The 26,715-nt window shown below is 38.5% G+C and overlaps 1 protein-coding gene across 2 annotated transcripts in view; it reads left to right on the forward strand.

Moving 5' to 3' along the window:
- The window catches only part of plce1 (phospholipase C, epsilon 1), a 107,355-nt gene extending 99,260 nt beyond the window's left edge, over positions 1-8,095 (forward strand). Inside the window, exons 45-47 of one of the 2 annotated variants that reach the window (XM_088069773.1) lie at positions 412-624; positions 1,264-1,375; positions 3,179-8,095. In XM_088069773.1, coding sequence (XP_087925899.1) covers positions 412-624; positions 1,264-1,375; positions 3,179-3,384 — 531 coding nt within the window. In that variant the 3' untranslated portion in view covers positions 3,385-8,095. Of the gene's footprint in view, positions 1-411; positions 625-1,263; positions 1,473-3,178 lie in introns of both variants that reach the window. The other variant, XM_042507637.2, reaches the window with a different exon arrangement.
- The last annotated feature ends 18,620 nt before the right edge of the window (positions 8,096-26,715 follow it).

The raw sequence follows: 26,715 nt of genomic DNA on the forward strand, positions 1-26,715 counted from the left end.
AAAAGTGTTACTTTGGATTCACCAAAGTCACACAATAACACAAACTAACTGACAGATTAGTGACTTTTGTCACTGGAGTCTGGTGGCTTTGAGGAGAGCATAGATCAGGAGCTGAAGCCATTACCAGCTTCCCCGTCTGAGAGGGCAGTCTGACATACAGGTAAAGCAGTGAAAATATCTCTAGTATAGAATACACAGACAGTTATAGATTCCTTTTATCACCACTATTTTCTACTATAGTTAATACACTTACTGTAAATCTGTGCCCCATACATCCCCACTTCAGAAAATCTGACCTGTCCCTTTAATTGCATTATAATATATGATTGAAGGATTTGAAAGTTTGTGTACCGACCTTGTAAAGGGCTTAATTTGTTTCTCATACAACTCTCTGTCCGTCTGTCTGGCCAGACTTTGTCAAAAGCCAAGTATTCCTGCAGTATCCTATCTAATCCCAATCCATGTGACTACGTTTTGATGGAGGAAGTGACAAAGGACGCTGGCTCTAAGAAGTCCTCCACTGCCAAGCCCATGCAGCGGGTGCTGCTGGATCACGAGTGTGTCTACCAGGCTCAGAGCCGCTGGCGGGGAGCGGGAAAGTTCATTCTTAAACTTAAAGAGCAGGTAGTTCTAAACATAATGACTCATTTCCAGTGCTAGAGACTTTTTAGATATTGTTTTCCATGTTTTAATTTTGTGTTTCGTATTTTGTATGCATCATTCCTTTAAGAGTTTTTAATTTGTATGTGCTTGCAAAATCATTGACTGTTTCACTAACATGCTGTTCATTTGCATCTCAATTAATCCACAGTCTGTGCTCGGCTTTGTATTATAACCCTTGCATGAAGCATTTTACGTACTTCTTAAGCTGTCGCTGCTTCCCTGGTTTGTAAGTTTTTTTGTGTGCTTTATTGCTCCGTGTTTGTGATTTGCTGCACAGTGTTTCATTTTATACGCTTATCTTGTTCTAATGTTTCTATATGTTGTCTGTCTGTCAGTATTTATTTTATTTAATACTCATTCTTTAACACTCAAAGCCTTTTGTGCAGGAGCACATGTAAGTAAGAATGTTGAATAAAGGTTAAATGATCTTTGAGATTTTAGTGGTAAGTTTTTTTATATGTACATATATATATAATCACAACAATGAGTAACAAAAAGATATGACAAAATAGAAAGTATAAAATGTGTGGTAGAAAATAAACTACATGCACAATTCTTTCTGTTCTTTCTGAATTTCAGTGAATCTATTTCTGCTTCCAGGTGGTGCGGGAAGACAAAAAGAAAGTCATTTCCTTTGCCAGCGAGCTCAAGAAACTGACCAGTCGCAGCCGCAGCATGACGACTGGCAGCGGCGTGGACGGTCCTGCGCAGAGTAAGGATGATAGAGCTGCATGCTGTGTGGCTCTGACAGAGCTCCAGGAGTGAGGCTCACACTCTGCCTGCTGTCTGTGCATGGAAAGACAACAGAGGTACCGTATGTTGTGTCTAACACTTAACATCATAGAAGGACTAGAACAGTTTTAGGTGCCGGCTTTAGAAATGTTACAATTTAAAATACATACATTTAAAGAATGTTGCATTTTTAATATTGGGCAAGCGGGTTATGTATAGAATTGATTCGGATTGTGATGTGTTTGAGATGTTGAATTTGGGTATTTTAATGGAGTTCTTGTAATGCATGAAACTCACTTTTCCTCTTACAAATAGGAAACAAATATAACAAAATCATTTTTTTTCTCTTTTGGCATTTGAATTAGGTCCATGTAATGCAATATGTGGTCTCAAAGTATATTAAGATCTCTATGAACTTAATTCAGAATCCTTATTTAACCCTTATCGCTCAAAAATATTTAAACTTAATTTTCACAAAAAAAAAAAATATTCTTGTCTGGCAATAGCTGTCTGTTGAATCCAACACAGCAAAGAGGTAGAATCATCTGTGAAAATGTAAAGACATTTTTTTAAAGATAGAAAGACAGATAATATGGACGTACAGTGTGTGTAGAGAGCTAACACTCCTCACTTGTGTGCAGTCAGGTACGATTTGTATTTGTAGCATGTTCTTCAGTCTGTTATTATGATTTATATTAACATGTGCACCCTACATAATCGAATACTTCATTTCCAGCAACATTTCATCCATTGTGTTTAATAGATAGTTTCAATTTGCAGTGTGGCAACAATTCTTTTTGGTTGTGATGTTACTGTAGAGCTGTAGCGAATACTTCCAAACTTCAAAGCTTCATTTATATCACTGACATTCAAATTTTAAATCAACATTCGAATTCACTGTGCATATCTTAATTCTGCTTAAACTCTACTGCACAGTTGAGGAAAAAGAGAAGGCTATACTAATATCATTAGTATTGGTATACCTATACCAATATCAGAAAGTTTTCTGAAATTTCTCTGATACTGCCTAAAATGCTAGATCGGGTATCAGCGAGTACTTGGATCTGTGCACCATTTTGATGCCACATAATTTATCAGTGAAAGGTAAGTTATTTCACACCTGGACAAAATCTTATTCTTTGCTCTAAAACAGTGGACTACACAGCAAGTTGCACTATGCAGCAACTGGCGACTGTTGTTTTAGAGCTGCAAAGAATTATTTCTATTTGGGTAAATAATATAATAGCCGTGAGCAAAACGTCAGAAATTTCACAATTTCTAGGGCAGTCATTCTCTATATGTATTTTTTCGCGTCTTACAAAGGGTGTAACCAGAGCCATGCATTACAACGATGGTAATCATTTCAAATCCATATAGGATCACTGCATTATTTTTTCAACGCAGATCTGGGACCTGTTATTTGTCGAGTTGCAAGTTCATATTGGAATCAGAAAGGAAAAAATGGTATCTTAACATCTCTAAAATTAGTAGTATGATACTATGGAAGAATTAAGTTCCATATATTGGAAAAAGGCAGATGTATTTATTTTCAAAATTCCCGACATGTTTTTGTTACTGCCTAAATCCGTCTTCATTTTTATTTAGCCTTTAAAAAAAAACATTTTCACTGCAGTCAAAATCTGTTTATTTTGGCTGATTATTTTGTTCAAGGACGACGTATATCATAAAATATGATGAAAAAACATTCAAAGCTTTATCGTTACTGAGTGCATATTCGGTGCTCCGAATTGTCTTTTAAGCGGTACTCTGTGATCCTCTGCAGGGTATCTGTCTGCAGCTGCAGGTCTGAAGGCGTGGGTGGCAGAGGGCAGGGTGGGGGCAGGAAGGTTCCTGCAGGCCTCCTCCTCCTCTTCGTCCTCCTGCTCATCCTTTGGGAGGCAACTCCAACCTGTCCAGCTACCCACCTTCTCTCTGACCCCTTCAGCCTGGAAGCTTCACCTCCTCAGGAACTGGAAGATCCACAAATGAGGTCCAGATGGAGAGACTTGGGTTGGCTACTTCTAAACTTGGAGGATTCTCCTTTCCAGAAAAATACCAGGTATCCCGACACATTGTGGAAATACGCTCCTCTCGAAGTCCTGAAGGAGTCTGATCCTGCCTTGTGTTAGTTGAGCAAGCGGAGGACAGAATTGAATGGGTTAGGTGACAGATGCTGAGCCCCTTTGCTTGGTCGAATGCGTCACTTCGGAGCAGTGACAGTCATGTGGGGGCGAGCAGCTCTGGCTCTTCTTGGTTTATTGGATGTAGTGTGACTCCGCAGAGAGTCCAGAGTACCAGGGGCAGCTGCTGTTATTGAGGTCATTGGGTATGTGACCAGGGGAAGCTGAAAAATATTCCCTTTCTTACCACAAAGGACCCTTCCCTGAGTCACATTTAAAAGATGAAAAGAAATGACAGTTTAAGCTCCCAAAATTTCTACCAGAAGATACAGTATGAAGAGGGCTCTGGATTGAATGAGTTGAGTGAACTACAATTCTTCTAAGAGTTTATCAAGTGTCCTAGTAAAGACTACAGTATCATGTATTTGGTTTATAAACCAGTATCCATTTCTGGTATTGGAAAACAAAAGCACACAGCAGATAGAAGGAGATCTGCTTTGTAAAAACAAAAGGAGAGATGTAGGAGAGTACGAGGGCCTGTTGAGGTGAAACAGTATTCTTCTCTTTCTCAGGTATGGGCTCTTTATTTTATTTTATTTTTTGTTTTGTTTTTTTATGAGGGCATTGTGAAGGAGGCTGACAAGCTGGCTTGTTTGGTTCTTTTCTTACTGTTCCAGTTTCACAGTACTGTAAGGGCACATTTTAGGCATCACCTACCGGACGAGGTGACAAATTGTGAGACAAAAATATTCACATATTCTGTAACCGGAGCAGCAATGCTTCAGGCAGTTTCTTGGACACTACTGTCACTGCCCTAAAGGTGACATCACCTGAACAGCATTTCGAGGCAGTGTAGATGTGCAATACGGGCAAATGTGGAACAACGTCTTTTTACTGTGTTGACAAAGTCGCCCTTTCATGTTGCCTTAACGGTGCCGTGTGTAGGATTGAGGGCGATCTTTAGGCTGAAATGGCATATAGTCATAATAATGTTTCCATTAGTGTTTAATCACTTAGAACTAAAAATTGTTGCATTTTGGATACCTGAGAAGGATTTTATATCAACACAGCCCGCCATGTTTCTACAGTGGCCCAGAAGCCAAATAGTGGCTCTAAAGAGGGCCTTTGACGTTTTCATGTCACCTGAGGGCCACAATAGCTTCCCTACACGCTTAGAAGTGGAGGGGATTGCAGTCTGTAACCTCACCACTAGATGCCACTGTGGCTTGTTTCGCAATGTTTTTTAGTTCTGTCATCATTGTCCATGAATATTTGTGTAAACAGGCTTCTATCAAGCCAACCAAATAAACAAATTATTATCTTTTTTTTTTTTTTTAAATGAAACAGTTATTCAAAAGAAAATAGTATTTCTAATCTGTGTTGTTATTGGCACCGCTGTGGCAAAGACGACAGTATTACTTTCAGTTTTCGACAGTTTCCATCCACAGTTACTTCAGATGTTCCACCGTCCGCCATTCCCGCGTCTGGCTAAAGTAACTGCAGAGAACTTGCACTGATACGCTATGCTAATCAGGGACAGCTACCGGGAAAAACAAATTTGCTTTCCTCTTCCTGTTTTGGTAGCGCAACGGTTGACATGCTTCATTTGTGCCATAAAGTGCTTAGAGATTGTAGCCGTGTCTGACAGAATTTTATAGTTAAAGTAACGCTTATAGAAAACATTTTTTCTGTATTCATTACATTTTGCAATCAAAATTTACTTCATAATTATAAATTAAAACAAAAAGCTTGTTTTTTGTCCCTCACTTTTAGGAAAGAAGTGAACGTTTTCAAAAGGCCTCCGCTTGTAAAAGACTGTTACTAAAATAAAATGTTGCTTTAAATTTGCAAAATTATGATTTGAACCCAAAATTATCTTATCTTATCTTTGTAATTAAAAAGGCAAATCTGACCAGACATTTGATTCCAGGTTTCGGGACTCATTGCCCAGTCTTAATGCTAATAGTGCCAACAAGCCATCGACACAAAATAATAAAATGTTAACACATCGATCTCAATGTGACTTAATGAGGAGAATATATCTAAAACGTCACATCTTTCTCCCTGTTTTTGAACTGAACAATGATGATTTTAGAACTAAGATCTTTTGAAGAAACACAGCCGTGTCATCTTCAAACAGCATTTCTGAGATATGACAGGGATTGTAATGAGATGGTCGAGGGTGACCTTTAATTTCAGCCCTCTTGTGAATTTAGTTTTGAGAAAAGCACACGATAAATGTTTGCATTGTTTTTAAAACTCTGTCAGACTTCAATGAATTTCAGTTTATTAGCCTAGATTTAATGTGTTTGATTTTGGGTGCAGTATCTTTATAGATGAGTAGTATCAGTTGGTTGTCAATGATTGTAGGCATTTCTTTATTTCTACTTACTGCTCATTTCAATTTTATTTTCGGAATTTACTATATCTTGATTGTTTCTGGGGCCATTTGTCCCCCCTTTTCTGTGGAAATGCTTCACATTTTCACATTTTTAAAATGTAGATTTTTTTTTTTTTTTGGCATTTCAGTGATAAATGTGTAGATCATCCTCTAGTGTAGCCATTCTGATCTTCGAGGAGCCCAATAATATTTTTAAATCTACGCTGAAATGTTTTATGTCAGTTGTTCATGACTAAAGTCAAGAGAAGATCTTAAAGACCTTATCTTACATCACAGAGAGGCCAAGGCCTTGTCTTTCTGGTAGACAACCATTGGACCTTATTTCGGGAAAAAATATGTTCGGTAGTTCATGTTAAGAGACAAATCATTTTCTGATCCTGTTTGAATTGTGTTGTGATTTTGTATTCTCAATACTTGTTTTCAACTGTAACTGACAAACTAATTCATAGAATAATTCAGATGTGATCAAAAATGATTGGTTTCTCTCCGTTACTTACCATTCATATCTTTCTGATAAAACATCCCATAGTGGTCCCCTGTGAGAGGAGGGTTTTGGTCTCTCTGCAGAGACAGAATAATAACATGATTTACTATATTAGAGCTAAGTAAGTGTAAAAGTTTGGTGACTTTTACTGGAAAAAAAGACAAACAATTTGGGGTGAAGAATGAAGTGCAATATTACAAAAAGGTTTTGCCCATTGTTAAAGGAAAACTTCAGTATTTTTCAAACTGCACCCTATTTTTCCATGTTTATGTTTCTAAGTCACAAATGGAGACAACAGTTTTTGAAATTGGTATTGACAGGGATAGCCACGTGATCCCTATGATTGTACACCATCAATTTACATCCACTTTTGGTCCCACATCCAAAAGTGTTTGTTTTTGCCACTGACAGACTCAGAACTCTATACCTCTATACTCTTAGTATTAGACCAATTTCAAAAACTGTCTTCATTAGTCAGCCAGAAATATTGGAAAATAGTACCGAAGTTTACCTTTAACCCACATTCCAACAAAAAATTTGTAATTTTAAAGTACCTCCCTAAAACCTGCAAAAAGTAAGCACCTCTTATTAACCTGCAAGTAAAGACACCAAGTAAAATGTTATTAATTTCTGCCCTTTTTTTCTTTTTTTATTATTTTTTTTAAGTAAAACTTTCCTTAGTACCAAGTAATGATATTTGCATTTTAATGTAATAAGTTCTGTCACTTGTTTTTGTTCTACTCCTGGTATTTAACTCTTCATTTTTAGCTCATGACCTTGACTTGTTTAAATCTCATTCACAGACAAGGCTTATCTCTTGTCAGTGGTAAGGCTGTAACATGATTCTTATGGCTACTTATAATTAAGATAAACTAGACAGTGATTCAAGAGGCCACACATTTAATCTGGTGATTACTAACAGCTACCGTGCTGGATATCAGCTGATATAACTATGTGAAACACACTGACTTTAAACAGAAAGGGACATTTTCTGTTCAATTGTAAATCCAGAATCAGTGACGCAGCGGTGTGTTTTCTGTTTTCTTTCTCTCTAACCTGTAGACCTCATTTCTGAATGTAACATTTCTTAAATTGTTGAACCTGAGAAAAATGTGTTTGGATGTTATTTATTTTAATGTGAAGCCCTGGTTGGCAATTGTCTGTTGTTAATGTACAATTTCCTGTAAGTAGTTTCAAGTGTTTTGTTTCTTTTTTATTTATTTCAATATGTGAGAGGATAAACTCTCTACTGCCCTAACTTTACTCAAATTTATTTAGAAACGTAAATAAATATTTTACTTTATGTGTAAAATATTCAGTATAGTATTCATATTTCTGGCATGACATTCTGCAGCACACAGCAGCACCTTTCAATACCTTTTATTTTTTAAGCTTTCAGAAATATGGACAAAAGCTGATTAATTCATTTTTGTCCAATCGTTGTATTTTTTTTGTGTGTGTGTGTATTTTTTTATATCTGCTGAGCACGGACATATGTCTGCTGACTGTGGGCTGTGTTTCATCTTTAGCACTCTTTTGTGTCCATAAGATGTGCAGTATACACTTTGACATCTGCTGTCTGTGTCATGATGTGGCTGTCAAGTGAACATTTGTATATTTACTTGAAATTGTGAATAGATGAAAAATGGTGGATATGTTACATATTAGAATGACAATAAAAATACAAATACTTAATTTAGTGTTGCATATCAGAGTTTATCGTTGTGTATGTCTGAGCACAAATCTTACACTTCTAGCTCTTTTTTTTTCAGAAGCTGTTTCCTGTTTACGAATTTGGTGTTATTAAAACGGGGGATGAAGTTATTCTTTTGCATGTAACTAACACTACTATACAATTTTCAGTTGTTTTTGGATATGTCTAATTTTAACAATGTTGCCATACTATAGCCTTGCATTTTCGGTCATGTTTTCAACATGCTATATTAAGGTGATTTTGGGCTATTTTTGCAACATGCTGTGCTATGGCATGCATTGGCACACTATTTAAAGTGGTTTTCAGCTCTTTCAGCTATTTTTGGATTTTGTCATATTTTGACATTTTTGCCATACTATAGACTTGCATTTTCAGTCCTTTTTTTGACATGTTATTTTATTGTGATTTTGGCTGTTTTTGCAATATGCTCTGCTATGGCATGCCTTGGCATGCTATTTCAAGTGGTTTTCAGCTGTTTTCAGCTGTTTTGTCAGCTGAATTTTGTCATATTTTGACATTTTTTGCCATACTATAGCCTTACATTTTCTGTCATTTTGTCGACATGCTGTTTTATGATGTTTTTGGTTGTTGCAACATGCTCTGCTGTGCAACATGCCTTGGCATTCTATTTAAAGTGGTTTTCAGCTGTTCTGGATTTTGTCATGTTTTGACATTTTTGCCATACTATAGCCTTGCATTTTCGGTCATTTTTTTGACATGCTACGTTATTGTGTTGTTGGCTGTTTTACAACGTGCTATGTTATGGCATGCCTTGGCACGCTATTTAAAGTAGTTTTCATCTGTTTTCAGCTGTTTCTGGATTTTGTCATATTTTGACATTTTTGCCATGCTATAGCCTTGCATTTTTGGTATTTTTTCAACATGCTTTATTATGGGGGTTTTGTTTTCTTTGGCAACTTGCTATGCTATGCCATGTCTTGACATGCTATTTAAAGTGGTTTTCAGCTGTCTTCAGCTGTGTTTGGATTTTGTCATATTTTGACAGTTTTGCCATACTATAGCCTTGCATTTTCAATCATTTCTTCAACATGCTATGTTATGGTGATTTTGGTTTTTTTTTGCAACGTGTTATGCTATGCCATGCCTTGGCACACTCTTTAAAGTAGTTTTCAGCTGTTCCAGATTTTTGTCATACTATAGTCTAGCCTCGTTGGTCATTTTTTGAACATGCTATATTATGGTGTTTTTTGCTGTTTTTGCAACATGTTATGCGATGGCATGCCTTGCAACACTACTTAAAGGGATTGTCAGCTGTTTTTTAATTTTGTCATGGTTTGACATTTTTGCCATACTAGTCATGCATTTTCGGTCATTTTGTCGCCATGCTGTTTTATGATGTTTTTGGCTGTTGTAACATGCTCTGCTGTGCCTTGGCATTCTATTCAAAGTGGTTTTCAGCTGTTTCCAGCTGTTCTGGATTTTGTCATGTTTTGACATTTTTGCCATACTATAGCCTTGCATTTTCGGTCATTTTTTTGACATGCTACATTGTTGTGTTGTTGGCTGTTTTACAACGTGCTATGTTATGGCATGCCTTGGCACACTATTTAAAGTAGTTTTCAGCTGTCTTCAGCTGTTTTTGGATTTTGTCATATTTTGACAGTTTTGCCATACCATAGCCTTGCATTTTCAATCATTTTTTCAACATGCTATGTTATGGTGATTTTGGATTTTTTTGCAACGTGTTATGCTATGCCATGCCTTGGCACACTCTTTAAAGTAGTTTTCAGCTGTTCCAGATTTTTGTCATACTATAGTCTAGCCTCGTTGGTCATTTTTTGAACATGCTATATTATGGTGTTTTTTGCTGTTTTTGCAACATGTTATGCGATGGCATGCCTTGCAACACTACTTAAAGGGATTGTCAGCTGTTTTTTAATTTTTTCATGGTTTGACATTTTTGCCATACTAGTCATGCATTTTCGGTCACTTTGTCGACATGCTGTTTTATGATGTTTTTGGCTGTTTTTGCAACTTCTTATGCTATGGCATTCCTCGGCACTCTACCTAAACTGGTTTCCAGCTCTTTCCAACTGTTTTTGGATTTTGTCATATTTTAACATTTGCCATACTATAGATTTGCATTTTCGGTCATTTTAACAATGTGCTATATTTTGTGTTTTTGCTAAACACTAAGCTTTTTTCCGTTGTTTTTGTTACATGTAATATTTTGACAATTTTCCTGTACTATAACCTTGCCTTTGTCAAAAACTGACGTTCCAAAATCAGCTGAAAACAACTCAAAACTACTCTAAATAGCCTTCCAAGACATGCCAAAGCATTAAATGTTGCAAAACAGCAAAAACTATGTTGAAAAAATGACTGATGATACAAGGCAATACTATCACAAAAATGTAAAAATATGTCAAAATCTAAAAACAACTGAAAACCACTTCAAATAGCATGCCAAGTCATGCCCTAACATGTTGCAAAAACAGCCAAAATCACCATGAAACAGCATGTTGAAATGACCAACAATGTAAAGCTATAATATGGCAAAAATGTCAAAATATGACAAAATCCAACAACTGAAATGTGAAAACAACTGAAAATCACTTTAAATAGGGTGCAGAGACACGTCATAGCATTAGAACATCCAAATATGTCCCAAAACACCTTAATATAGCATGTTGAAAAAATGGCCGAGAAAGCAAGGCTATAGTATGGCAAAAATGTCAAAAAATGACCCGTCCAAAAAACAGCTGAAAACACCTCAAAACAGCATAAAATAGCGTGCTGAGACGCGCCATAGCATTAGAACGTCCAAATATGTCCCAAAACACCTTAATATAGCATGTTGAAAAAATGGCCGAGAAAGCAAGGCTATAGTATGGCAAAAATGTCAAAAATGACCGTCAAAAAACAGCTGAAAACACCTCAAAACAGCATAAAATAGCGTGCTGAGACGCCATATAGCATTAGAACGCCCAAATATGTCCCAAAACACCTTAATATAGCATGTTGAAAAATGGCCGAGAAAGCAAGGCTATAGTATGGCAAAATGTCAAAAATGACCCGTCCAAAAAACAGCTGAAAACACCTCAAAACAGCATAAAATAGCGTGCTGAGACGCGCCATAGCATTAGAACGTCCAAATATGTCCCAAAACACCTTAATATAGCATGTTGAAAAAATGGCCGAGAAAGCAAGGCTATAGTATGGCAAAAATGTCAAAAAATGACCCGTCCAAAAAACAGCTGAAAACACCTCAAAACAGCATAAAATAGCGTGCTGAGACGCGCCATAGCATTAGAACGTCCAAATATGGCCAAAAACACCTTAATATAGCATGTTGAAAAATGGCCGAGAAAGCAAGGCTATAGTATGGCAAAAATGTCAAAAATGACCCATTCAAAAAACAGCTGAAAACACCTCAAAACAGCATAAAATAGCATGCTGAGACGCGCCATAGCATTAGAACGCCCAAATATGTCCCAAAACACCTTAATATAGCATGTTGAAAAATGGCCGAGAAAGCAAGGCTATAGTATGGCAAAAATGTCAAAAAATGACCCGTCCAAAAAACAGCTGAAAACACCTCAAAACAGCATAAAATAGCGTGCTGAGACGCGCCATAGCATTAGAACGCCCAAATATGTCCCAAAACACCTTAATATAGCATGTTGAAAAATGGCGAGAAAGCAAGGCTATAGTATGGCAAAATGTCAAAAATGACCCTTCAAAAAACAGCTGAAAACACCTCAAAACAGCATAAAATTGCGTGCTGAGACGCGCCATAGCATTAGAACGTCCAAATATGTCCCAAAACACCTTAATATAGCATGTTGAAAAAATGGCCGAGAAAGCAAGGCTATAGTATGGCAAAAATGTCAAAAATGACCCGTCTAAAAAACAGCTGAAAACACCTCAAAACAGCATAAAATAGCGTGCTGAGACGCACCATAGCATTAGAACGCCCAAATATGTCCCAAAACACCTTAATATAGCATGTTGAAAAATGGCCGAGAAAGCAAGGCAATAGTAAGGCAAAAATGTCAAAAAATTACACTGCTCAAAAACAGCTGAAAACACCTCAAAACAGCATAAAATAGCGTGCTGAGACGCCATAGCATTAGAACGCCCAAATATGTCCCAAAACACCTTAATATAGCATGTTGAAAAATGGCCGAGAAAGCAAGGCTATAGTATGGCAAAATGTCAAAAAATGACCCGTCAAAAAACAGCTGAAAACACCTCAAAACAGCATAAAATAGCGTGCTGAGACGCGCCATAGCATTAGAACGCCCAAATATGTCCCAAAACACCTTAATATAGCATGTTGAAAAATGGCCGAGAAAGCAAGGCTATAGTATGGCAAAAATGTCAAAAAATGACCCTTCCAAAAAACAGCTGAAAACACCTCAAAACAGCATAAAATAGCGTGCTGAGACGCGCCATAGCATTAGAACGTCCAAATATGTCCCAAAACACCTTAATATAGCATGTTGAAAAATGGCCGAGAAAGCAAGGCTATAGTATGGCAAAATGTCAAAAATGACCCGTCCAAAAAACAGCTGAAAACACCTCAAAACAGCATAAAATAGCGTGCTGAGACGCCATAGCATTAGAACGCCCAAATATGTCCCAAAACACCTTAATATAGCATGTTGAAAAATGGCCGAGAAAGCAAGGCTATAGTATGGCAAAATGTCAAAAATGACCCGTCCAAAAACAGCTGAAAACACCTCAAAACAGCATAAAATAGCGTGCTGAGACGCCGCCATAGCATTAGAACGCCCAAATATGTCCCAAAACACCTTAATATAGCATGTTGAAAAATGGCCGAGAAAGCAAGGCTATAGTATGGCAAAATGTCAAAAATGACCCGTCCCAAAAACAGCTGAAAACACCTCAAAACAGCATAAAATAGCGTGCTGAGACGCGCCATAGCATTAGAACGCCCAAATATGTCCCAAAACACCTTAATATAGCATGTTGAAAAATGGCCGAGAAAGCAAGGCTATAGTATGGCAAAATGTCAAAAATGACCTGCCCAAAAAACAGCTGAAAACACCTCAAAACAGCATAAAATAGCGTGCTGAGACGCGCCATAGCATTAGAACGCCCAAATATGTCCCAAAACACCTTAATATAGCATGTTGAAAAAATGGCCGAGAAAGCAAGGCTATAGTATGGCAAAAATGTCAAAAATGACCCGTCCAAAAAACAGCTGAAAACACCTCAAAACAGCATAAAATAGCGTGCTGAGACGCGCCATAGCATTAGAACGCCCAAATATGTCCCAAAACACCTTAATATAGCATGTTGAAAAATGGCCGAGAAAGCAAGGCTATAGTATGGCAAAATGTCAAAAATGACCCGTCCAAAAAACAGCTGAAAACACCTCAAAACAGCATAAAATAGCGTGCTGAGACGCGCCATAGCATTAGAACGTCCAAATATGTCCCAAAACACCTTAATATAGCATGTTGAAAAAATGGCCGAGAAAGCAAGGCTATAGTATGGCAAAATGTCAAAAATGACCCGTCAAAAAACAGCTGAAAACACCTCAAAACAGCATAAAATAGCGTGCTGAGACGCGCCATAGCATTAGAACGTCCAAATATGTCCCAAAACACCTTAATATAGCATGTTGAAAAATGGCCGAGAAAGCAAGGCTATAGTATGGCAAAAAAGTGAAAAAATGACCCGTCAAAAAAACAGCTGAAAACACCTCAAAAGAACACAAAATAGGATGCTGAGAAGCGCAATAACATTAGAACGCCCAAATATGTCCCAAAACACCTTAATATAGCATGTTGAAAAAATGGCCGAGAAAGCAAGGCTATAGTATGGCAAAATGTCAAAAATGACCCGTCAAAAACAGCTGAAAACACCTCAAAACAGCATAAAATAGCATGTGCTGAGACGCTGCCATAGCATTAGAACGTCCAAATATGTCCCAAAACACCTTAATATAGCATGTTGAAAAAATGGCCGAGAAAGCAAGGCTATAGTATGGCAAAAATGTCAAAAAATGACCCGTCCAAAAAACAGCTGAAAACACCTCAAAACAGCATAAAATAGCGTGCTGAGACGCGCCATAGCATTAGAACGTCCAAATATGTCCCAAAACACCTTAATATAGCATGTTGAAAAATGGCCGAGAAAGCAAGGCTATAGTATGGCAAAATGTCAAAAATGACCCGTCAAAAACAGCTGAAAACACCTCAAAACAGCATAAAATAGCGTGCTGAGACGCCGCCATAGCATTAGAACGCCCAAATATGTCCCAAAACACCTTAATATAGCATGTTGAAAAAATGGCCGAAAGCAAGGCTATAGTATGGCAAAAATGTCAAAAAATGACCCGTCCAAAAAACAGCTGAAAACACCTCAAAACAGCATAAAATAGCGTGCTGAGACGCTGCCATAGCATTAGAACGCCCAAATATGTCCCAAAACACCTTAATATAGCATGTTGAAAAAATGGTCGAGAAAGCAAGGCTATAGTATGGCAAAAATGTCAAAAATGACCCGTCAAAAAACAGCTGAAAACACCTCAAAACAGCATAAAATAGCGTGCTGAGACGCCGCCATAGCATTAGAACGCCAAAATACGCCCCAACACACTTTAATATAGCATGTTGAAAAAATGGCCGAGAAAGCAAGGCTATAGTATGGCAAAAATGTCAAAAAATGACCCGTCCAAAAAACAGCTGAAAACACCTCAAAACAGCATAAAATAGCGTGCTGAGACGCGCCATAGCATTAGAACGTCCAAATATGTCCCAAAACACCTTAATATAGCATGTTGAAAAAATGGCCGAGAAAGCAAGGCTATAGTATGGCAAAAATGTCAAAAAATGACCCGTCAAAAACAGCTGAAAACACCTCAAAACAGCATAAAATAGCGTGCTGAGACGCGCCATAGCATTAGAACGCCCAAATATGTCCCAAAACACCTTAATATAGCATGTTGAAAAATGGCCGAGAAAGCAAGGCTATAGTATGGCAAAAATGTCAAAAATGACCCGTCCAAAAACAGCTGAAAACACCTCAAAACAGCATAAAATAGCGTGCTGAGACGCGCCATAGCATTAGAACGCCCAAATATGTCCCAAAACACCTTAATATAGCATGTTGAAAAATGGCCGAGAAAGCAAGGCTATAGTATGGCAAAAAAGTCAAAACATGACCCGTCCAAAAAACAGCTGAAAACACCTCAAAACAGCATAAAATAGCGTGCCGAGACGCGCCATAGCATTAGAACGTCCAAATATGTCCCAAAACACCTTAATATAGCATGTTGAAAAAATGGCCGAGAAAGCAAGGCTATAGTATGGCAAAAATGTCAAAAAATGACCCGTCCAAAAAACAGCTGAAAACACCTCAAAACAGCATAAAATAGCGTGCTGAGACGCGCCATAGCATTAGAACGTCCAAATATGTCCCAAAACACCTTAATATAGCATGTTGAAAAAATGGCCGAGAAAGCAAGGCTATAGTATGGCAAAATGTCAAAAATGACCCGTCCAAAAAACAGCTGAAAACACCTCAAAACAGCATAAAATAGCGTGCTGAGACGCGCCATAGCATTAGAACGTCCAAATATGTCCCAAAACACCTTAATATAGCATGTTGAAAAAATGGCCGAGAAAGCAAGGCTATAGTATGGCAAAAATGTCAAAAAATGACCCGTCCAAAAAACAGCTGAAAACACCTCAAAACAGCATAAAATAGCGTGCTGAGACGCCGCCATAGCATTAGAACGCCCAAATATGTCCCAAAACACCTTAATATAGCATGTTGAAAAATGGCCGAGAAAGCAAGGCTATAGTATGGCAAAATGTCAAAAATGACCCGTCAAAAAACAGCTGAAAACACCTCAAAACAGCATAAAATAGCGTGCTGAGACGCCATAGCATTAGAACGTCCAAATATGTCCCAAAACACCTTAATATAGCATGTTGAAAAAATGGCCGAGAAAGCAAGGCTATAGTATGGCAAAAATGTCAAAAAATGACCCGTCCAAAAACAGCTGAAAACACCTCAAAACAGCATAAAATAGCGTGCTGAGACGCGCCATAGCATTAGAACGCCCAAATATGTCCCAAAACACCTTAATATAGCATGTTGAAAAAATGGCCGAGAAAGCAAGGCTATAGTATGGCAAAATGTCAAAAATGACCTGTCCAAAAAACAGCTGAAAACACCTCAAAACAGCATAAAATAGCGTGCTGAGACGCGCCATAGCATTAGAACGTCCAAATATGTCCCAAAACACCTTAATATAGCATGTTGAAAAAATGGCCGAGAAAGCAAGGCTATAGTATGGCAAAAATGTCAAAAATGACCCGTCAAAAAACAGCTGAAAACACCTCAAAACAGCATAAAATAGCGTGCTGAGACGCGCCATAGCATTAGAACGCCCAAATATGTCCCAAAACACCTTAATATAGCATGTTGAAAAATGGCCGAGAAAGCAAGGCTATAGTATGGCAAAATGTCAAAAATGACCCGTCAAAAAACAGCTGAAAACACCTCAAAACAGCATAATATAGCGTGCTGAGATGCGCCATAGCATTAGAACGTCCAAATATGTCCCAAAACACCTTAATATAGCATGTTGAAAAATGGCCGAGAAAGCAAGGCTATAGTATGGCAAAAATGTCAAAAATGACCCGTCCAAAAACAGCTGAAAACACCTCAAAACAGCATAAAATAGCGTGCTGAGACGCGCCATAGCATTAGAACGCCCAAATATGTCCCAAAACACCTTAATATAGCATGTTGAAAAAATGGCCGAGAAAGCAAGGCTATAGTATGGCAAAATGTCAAAAAATGACCCGTCAAAACCCGCTGAAAACACCTCAAAACAGCATAAAATAGCGTGCTGAGACGCGCCATAGCATTAGAACGTCCAAATATGTCCCAAAACACCTTAATATAGCATGTTGAAAAAATGGCCGAGAAAGCAAGGCTATAGTATGGCAAAAATGTCAAAAATGACCTGTCCAAAAAAACAGCTGAAAACACCTCAAAACAGCATAAAATAGCGTGCTGAGACGCGCCATAGCATTAGAACGTCCAAATATGTCCCAAAACACCTTAATATAGCATGTTGAAAAATGGCCGAGAAAGCAAGGCTATAGTATGGCAAAAATGTCAAAAAATGACCGTCAAAAAACAGCTGAAAACACCTCAAAACAGCATAAAATAGCGTGCTGAGACGCGCCATAGCATTAGAACGCCCAAATATGTCCCAAAACACCTTAATATAGCATGTTGAAAAATGGCCGAGAAAGCAAGGCTATAGTATGGCAAAATGTCAAAAATGACCTGGCCCAAAAAACAGCTGAAAACACCTCAAAACAGCATAAAATAGCGTGCTGAGACGCGCCATAGCATTAGAACGCCCAAATATGTCCCAAAACACCTTAATATAGCATGTTGAAAAAATGGCCGAGAAAGCAAGGCTATAGTATGGCAAAATGTCAAAAATGACCTGTCAAAAAACAGCTGAAAACACCTCAAAACAGCATAAAATAGCGTGCTGAGACGCGCCATAGCATTAGAACGCCCAAATATGTCCCAAAACACCTTAATATAGCATGTTGAAAAATGGCCGAGAAAGCAAGGCTATAGTATGGCAAAATGTCAAAATGACCTGTCAAAAAACAGCTGAAAACACCTCAAAACAGCATAAAATAGCGTGCTGAGACGCTGCCATAGCATTAGAACGTCCAAATATGTCCCAAAACACCTTAATATAGCATGTTGAAAAAATGGCCGAGAAAGCAAGGCTATAGTATGGCAAAAATGTCAAAAATGACCCGTCAAAAACAGCTGAAAACACCTCAAAACAGCATAAAATAGCGTGCTGAGACGCGCCATAGCATTAGAACGCCCAAATATGTCCCAAAACACCTTAATATAGCATGTTGAAAAAATGGCCGAGAAAGCAAGGCTATAGTATGGCAAAATGTCAAAAATGACCCGTCAAAAACAGCTGAAAACACCTCAAAACAGCATAAAATAGCGTGCTGAGACGCCGCCATAGCATTAGAACGCCCAAATATGTCCCAAAACACCTTAATATAGCATGTTGAAAAATGGCCGAGAAAGCAAGGCTATAGTATGGCAAAATGTCAAAAATGACCCGTCAAAAAACAGCTGAAAACACCTCAAAACAGCATAAAATAGCGTGCTGAGACGCGCCATAGCATTAGAACGCCCAAATATGTCCCAAAACACCTTAATATAGCATGTTGAAAAATGGCCGAGAAAGCAAGGCTATAGTATGGCAAAATGTCAAAAATGACCCGTCAAAAAACAGCTGAAAACACCTCAAAACAGCATAAAATAGCGTGCTGAGACGCGCCATAGCATTAGAACGCCCAAATATGTCCCAAAACACCTTAATATAGCATGTTGAAAAATGGCCGAGAAAGCAAGGCTATAGTATGGCAAAAATGTCAAAAATGACCGTCCAAAAAACAGCTGAAAACACCTCAAAACAGCATAAAAATAGCGTGCTGAGACGCGCCATAGCATTAGAACGCCCAAATATGTCCCAAAACACCTTAATATAGCATGTTGAAAAAATGGCCGAGAAAGCAAGGCTATAGTATGGCAAAAATGTCAAAAAATGACCCGTCCAAAAAACAGCTGAAAACACCTCAAAACAGCATAAAATAGCGTGCTGAGACGCGCCATAGCATTAGAACGCCCAAATATGTCCCAAAACACCTTAATATAGCATGTTGAAAAAATGGCCGAGAAAGCAAGGCTATAGTATGGCAAAAATGTCAAAAATGACCTGGCCCAAAAAACAGCTGAAAACACCTCAAAACAGCATAAAATAGCGTGCTGAGACGCGCCATAGCATTAGAACGCCCAAATATGTCCCAAAACACCTTAATATAGCATGTTGAAAAATGGCCGAGAAAGCAAGGCTATAGTATGGCAAAAATGTCAAAAATGACCTGTCCAAAAACAGCTGAAAACACCTCAAAACAGCATAAAATAGCGTGCTGAGACGCGCCATAGCATTAGAACGCCCAAATATGTCCCAAAACACCTTAATATAGCATGTTGAAAAATGGCCGAGAAAGCAAGGCTATAGTATGGCAAAAATGTCAAAAAATGACCCGTCAAAAACAGCTGAAAACACCTCAAAACAGCATAAAATAGCGTGCTGAGACGCGCCATAGCATTAGAACGTCCAAATATGTCCCAAAACACCTTAATATAGCATGTTGAAAAAATGGCCGAGAAAGCAAGGCTATAGTATGGCAAAATGTCAAAAATGACCGATCAAAAAACAGCTGAAAACACCTCAAAACAGCATAAAATAGCGTGCTGAGACGCTGCCATAGCATTAGAACGCCCAAATATGTCCCAAAACACCTTAATATAGCATGTTGAAAAAATGGCCGAGAAAGCAAGGCTATAGTATGGCAAAATGTCAAAATGACCCGTCAAAAAACAGCTGAAAACACCTCAAAACAGCATAAAATAGCGTGCTGAGACGCGCCATAGCATTAGAACGCCCAAATATGTCCCAAAACACCTTAATATAGCATGTTGAAAAAATGGCCGAGAAAGCAAGGCTATAGTATGGCAAAATGTCAAAAATGACCGTCCAAAAAACAGCTGAAAACACCTCAAAACAGCATAAAATAGCGTGCTGAGACGCTGCCATAGCATTAGAACGCCCAAATATGTCCCAAAACACCTTAATATAGCATGTTGAAAAATGGCCGAGAAAGCAAGGCTATAGTATGGCAAAAATGTTAAAATGACCCGTCCAAAAAACAGCTGAAAACACCTCAAAACAGCATAAAATAGCGTGCTGAGACGCGCCATAGCATTAGAACGTCCAAATATGTCCCAAAACACCTTAATATAGCATGTTGAAAAAATGGCCGAGAAAGCAAGGCTATAGTATGGCAAAAATGTCAAAAAATGACCGTCCAAAACAGCTGAAAACACCTCAAAACAGCATAAAATAGCGTGCTGAGACGCGCCATAGCATTAGAACGCCCAAATATGTCCCAAAACACCTTAATATAGCATGTTGAAAAATGGCCGAGAAAGCAAGGCTATAGTATGGCAAAATGTCAAAAAATGACCCGGCCCAAAAAACAGCTGAAAACACCTCAAAACAGCATAAAATAGCGTGCTGAGACGCGCCATAGCATTAGAACGCCCAAATATGTCCCAAAACACCTTAATATAGCATGTTGAAAAAATGGCCGAGAAAGCAAGGCTATAGTATGGCAAAATGTCAAAAAATGACCTGGCCCAAAAAACAGCTGAAAACACCTCAAAACAGCATAAAATAGCGTGCTGAGACGCGCCATAGCATTAGAACGCCCAAATATGTCCCAAAACACCTTAATATAGCATGTTGAAAAAATGGCCGAGAAAGCAAGGCTATAGTATGGCAAAATGTCAAAAAATGACCCGTCCAAAAAACAGCTGAAAACACCTCAAAACAGCATAAAATAGCGTGCTGAGACGCGCCATAGCATTAGAACGTCCAAATATGTCCCAAAACACCTTAATATAGCATGTTGAAAAAATGGCCGAGAAAGCAAGGCTATAGTATGGCAAAAATGTCAAAAATGACCCGTCAAAAAACAGCTGAAAACACCTCAAAACAGCATAAAATAGCGTGCTGAGACGCGCCATAGCATTAGAACGTCCAAATATGTCCCAAAACACCTTAATATAGCATGTTGAAAAATGGCCGAGAAAGCAAGGCTATAGTATGGCAAAAATGTCAAAAATGACCCGTCAAAAACAGCTGAAAACACCTCAAAACAGCATAAAATAGCGTGCTGAGACGCGCCATAGCATTAGAACGCCCAAATATGTCCCAAAACACCTTAATATAGCATGTTGAAAAATGGCCGAGAAAGCAAGGCTATAGTATGGCAAAAATGTCAAAAATGACCGATCAAAAAACAGCTGAAAACACCTCAAAACAGCATAAAATAGCGTGCTGAGACGCGCCATAGCATTAGAACGTCCAAATATGTCCCAAAACACCTTAATATAGCATGTTGAAAAAATGGCCGAGAAAGCAAGGCTATAGTATGGCAAAAATGTCAAGAAAGGCCCCGTCCAAAAAACAGCTGAAAACACCTCAAAACAGCATAAAATAGCGTGCTGAGACGCGCCATAGCATTAGAACGTCCAAATATGTCCCAAAACACCTTAATATAGCATGTTGAAAAAATGGCCGAGAAAGCAAGGCTATAGTATGGCAAAAATGTCAAAAAATGACCCGTCAAAAACAGCTGAAAACACCCCAAAACAGCATAAAATAGCGTGCTGAGACGCGCCATAGCATTAGAACGTCCAAATATGTCCCAAAACACCTTAATATAGCATGTTGAAAAATGGCCGAGAAAGCAAGGCTATAGTATGGCAAAATGTCAAAAATGACCGTCAAAAAACAGCTGAAAACACCTCAAAACAGCATAAAATAGCGTGCTGAGACACGCCATAGCATTAGAACGTCCAAATATGTCCCAAAACACCTTAATATAGCATGTTGAAAAATGGCCGAGAAAGCAAGGCTATAGTATGGCAAAATGTCAAAAATGACCCGTCAAAAAACAGCTGAAAACACCTCAAAACAGCATAAAATAGCGTGCTGAGACGCGCCATAGCATTAGAACGTCCAAATATGTCCCAAAACACCTTAATATAGCATGTTGAAAAAATGGCCGAGAAAGCAAGGCTATAGTATGGCAAAAATGTCAAAAAATGACCCGTCCAAAAAACAGCTGAAAACACCTCAAAACAGCATAAAATAGCGTGCTGAGACGCGCCATAGCATTAGAACGTCCAAATATGTCCCAAAACACCTTAATATAGCATGTTGAAAAAATGGCCGAGAAAGCAAGGCTATAGTATGGCAAAAATGTCAAAAAATGACCGATCAAAAAACAGCTGAAAACACCTCAAAACAGCATAAAATAGCGTGCTGAGACGCCGCCATAGCATTAGAACGTCCAAATATGTCCCAAAACACCTTAATATAGCATGTTGAAAAAATGGCCGAGAAAGCAAGGCTATAGTATGGCAAAATGTCAAAAATGACCTGTCCAAAAAACAGCTGAAAACACCTCAAAACAGCATAAAATAGCGTGCTGAGACGCTGCCATAGCATTAGAACGCCCAAATATGTCCCAAAACACCTTAATATAGCATGTTGAAAAATGGCCGAGAAAGCAAGGCTATAGTATGGCAAAATGTCAAAAATGACCCGTCAAAAACAGCTGAAAACACCTCAAAACAGCATAAAATAGCGTGCTGAGACGCCGCCATAGCATTAGAACGTCCAAATATGTCCCAAAACACCTTAATATAGCATGTTGAAAAAATGGCCAAGAAAGCAAGGCTATAGTATGGCAAAAATGTCAAAAAATGACCCGTCCAAAAAACAGCTGAAAACACCTCAAAACAGCATAAAATAGCGTGCTGAGAGGCACCATAGCATTAGAACGTCCAAATATGTCCCAAAACATCTTAATATAGCATGTTGAAAAAATGGCCGAGAAAGCAAGGCTATAGTATGGCAAAAATGTCAAAAATGACCGATCAAAAAACAGCTGAAAACACCTCAAAACAGCATAAAATAAGCGTGCTGAGACGCGCCATAGCATTAGAACGTCCAAATATGTCCCAAAACACCTTAATATAGCATGTTGAAAAAATGGCCGAGAAAGCAAGGCTATAGTATGGCAAAATGTCAAAAATGACCGATCAAAAAACAGCTGAAAACACCTCAAAACAGCATAAAATAGCGTGCTGAGACGCCATAGCATTAGAACGTCCAAATATGTCCCAAAACACCTTAATATAGCATGTTGAAAAAATGGCCGAGAAAGCAAGGCTATAGTATGGCAAAATGTCAAAAATGACCGATCAAAAAACAGCTGAAAACACCTCAAAACAGCATAAAATAGCGTGCTGAGACGCGCCATAGCATTAGAACGTCCAAATATGTCCCAAAACACCTTAATATAGCATGTTGAAAAATGGCCGAGAAAGCAAGGCTATAGTATGGCAAAATGTCAAAAATGACCCGTCAAAAACAGCTGAAAACACCTCAAAACAGCATAAAATAAGCGTGCTGAGACGCCGCCATAGCATTAGAACGCCCAAATATGTCCCAAAACACCTTAATATAGCATGTTGAAAAAATGGCCGAGAAAGCAAGGCTATAGTATGGCAAAATGTCAAAAATGACCTGGCCCAAAAAACAGCTGAAAACACCTCAAAACAGCATAAAATAGCGTGCTGAGACGCGCCATAGCATTAGAACGCCCAAATATGTCCCAAAACACCTTAATATAGCATGTTGAAAAATGGCCGAGAAAGCAAGGCTATAGTATGGCAAAAATGTCAAAAATGACCCGTCAAAAACAGCTGAAAACACCTCAAAACAGCATAAAATAGCGTGCTGAGACGCCGCCATAGCATTAGAACGTCCAAATATGTCCCAAAACACCTTAATATAGCATGTTGAAAAATGGCCGAGAAAGCAAGGCTATAGTATGGCAAAAATGTCAAAAAATGACCGATCAAAAACAGCTGAAAACACCTCAAAACAGCATAAAATAGCGTGCTGAGACGCCATAGCATTAGAACGCCCAAATATGTCCCAAAACACCTTAATATAGCATGTTGAAAAATGGCCGAGAAAGCAAGGCTATAGTATGGCAAAATGTCAAAAAATGACCCGTCAAAAAACAGCTGAAAACACCTCAAAACAGCATAAAATAGCGTGCTGAGACGCTGCCATAGCATTAGAACGTCCAAATATGTCCCAAAACACCTTAATATAGCATGTTGAAAAATGGCCGAGAAAGCAAGGCTATAGTATGGCAAAAATGTCAAAAAATGACCCGTCAAAAACAGCTGAAAACACCTCAAAACAGCATAAAATAGCGTGCTGAGACGCGCCATAGCATTAGAACGCCCAAATATGTCCCAAAACACCTTAATATAGCATGTTGAAAAATGGCCGAGAAAGCAAGGCTATAGTATGGCAAAATGTCAAAAATGACCCGTCAAAAAACAGCTGAAAACACCTCAAAACAGCATAAAATAGCGTGCTGAGACGCGCCATAGCATTAGAACGCTCAAATATGTCCCAAAACACCTTAATATAGCATGTTGAAAAATGGCCGAGAAAGCAAGGCTATAGTATGGCAAAAATGTCAAAAATGACCCGTCAAAAAACAGCTGAAAACACCTCAAAACAGCATAAAATAGCGTGCTGAGACGCGCCATAGCATTAGAACGTCCAAATATGTCCCAAAACTCCTTAATATAGCATGTTGAAAAATGGCCGAGAAAGCAAGGCTATAGTATGGCAAAAATGTCAAAAAATGACCTTCAAAAAACAGCTGAAAACACCTCAAAACAGCATAAAATAAGCGTGCTGAGACGCGCCATAGCATTAGAACGTCCAAATATGTCCCAAAACACCTTAATATAGCATGTTGAAAAAATGGCCGAGAAAGCAAGGCTATAGTATGGCAAAATGTCAAAAATGACCCGCCCAAAAAACAGCTGAAAACACCTCAAAACAGCATAAAATAGCGTGCTGAGACGCGCCATAGCATTAGAACGCCCAAATATGTCCAAAACACCTTAATATAGCATGTTGAAAAATGGCCGAGAAAGCAAGGCTATAGTATGGCAAAAATGTCAAAAATGACCCGTCAAAAACAGCTGAAAACACCTCAAAACAGCATAAAATAGCGTGCTGAGACGCTGCCATAGCATTAGAACGCCCAAATATGTCCCAAAACACCTTAATAAGGCATGTTGAAAAAATGGCCGAGAAAGCAAGGCTATAGTATGGCAAAATGTCAAAAATGACCTGTCCAAAAAACAGCTGAAAACACCTCAAAACAGCATAAAATAGCGTGCTGAGGCGCCATAGCATTAGAACGCCCAAATATGTCCCAAAACACCTTAATATAGCATGTTGAAAAATGGCCGAGAAAGCAAGGCTATAGTATGGCAAAAATGTCAAAAAATGACCGTCAAAAAACAGCTGAAAACACCTCAAAACAGCATAAAATAGCGTGCTGAGACGCGCCATAGCATTAGAACGCCCAAATATGTCCCAAAACACCTTAATATAGCATGTTGAAAAATGGCCGAGAAAGCAAGGCTATAGTATGGCAAAATGTCAAAAATGACCCTTCCAAAAACAGCTGAAAACACCTCAAAACAGCATAAAATAGCGTGCTGAGACGCCGCCATAGCATTAGAACGCCCAAATATGTCCCAAAACACCTTAATATAGCATGTTGAAAAATGGCCGAGAAAGCAAGGCTATAGTATGGCAAAATGTCAAAAAATGACCCGATCAAAAAACAGCTGAAAACACCTCAAAACAGCATAAAATAGCGTGCTGAGACGCTGCATAGCATTAGAACGTCCAAATATGTCCCCAAAACACCTTAATATAGCATGTTGAAAAAATGGCCGAGAAAGCAAGGCTATAGTATGGCAAAATGTCAAAAAATGACCCGTCAAAAACAGCTGAAAACACCTCAAAACAGCATAAAATAGCGTGCTGAGACGCGCCATAGCATTAGAACGCCCAAATATGTCCCAAAACACCTTAATATAGCATGTTGAAAAATGGCCGAGAAAGCAAGGCTATAGTATGGCAAAATGTCAAAAATGACCCTTCAAAACAGCTGAAAACACCTCAAAACAGCATAAAATAGCGTGCTGAGACGCCGCCATAGCATTAGAACGTCCAAATATGTCCCAAAACACCTTAATATAGCATGTTGAAAAAATGGCCGAGAAAGCAAGGCTATAGTATGGCAAAATGTCAAAAATGACCCGTCAAAAAACAGCTGAAAACACCTCAAAACAGCATAAAATAAGCGTGCTGAGACGCCGCCATAGCATTAGAACGCCCAAATATGTCCCAAAACACCTTAATATAGCATGTTGAAAAAATGGCCGAGAAAGCAAGGCTATAGTATGGCAAAATGTCAAAAATGACCCGTCAAAAAACAGCTGAAAACACCTCAAAACAGCATAAAATAAGCGTGCTGAGACGCGCCATAGCATTAGAACGATCAAATATGTCCCAAAACACCTTAATATAGCATGTTGAAAAATGGCCGAGAAAGCAAGGCTATAGTATGGCAAAATGTCAAAAAATGACCGATCAAAAAACAGCTGAAAACACCTCAAAACAGCATAAAATAGCGTGCTGAGACGCGCCATAGCATTAGAACGTCCAAATATGTCCCAAAACACCTTAATATAGCATGTTGAAAAATGGCCGAGAAAGCAAGGCTATAGTATGGCAAAATGTCAAAAAATGACCGATCAAAAAACAGCTGAAAACACCTCAAAACAGCATAAAATAGCGTGCTGAGACGCGCCATAGCATTAGAACTGTCAAATATGTCCCAAAACAACTTAATATAGCATGTTGAAAAAATGGCCGAGAAAGCAAGGCTATAGTATGGCAAAAATGTCAAAAATGACCTGCCCAAAAAACAGCTGAAAACACCTCAAAACAGCATAAAATAGCGTGCTGAGACGCGCCATAGCATTAGAACGTCCAAATATG

This window comes from Plectropomus leopardus, chromosome 19, assembly GCF_026936395.1.
Source record: "Plectropomus leopardus strain MGB_pleo_1.0 chromosome 19, ASM2693639v1, whole genome shotgun sequence".
In the NCBI taxonomy this organism is placed as follows: Eukaryota; Metazoa; Chordata; class Actinopteri; order Perciformes; family Serranidae; genus Plectropomus; species Plectropomus leopardus.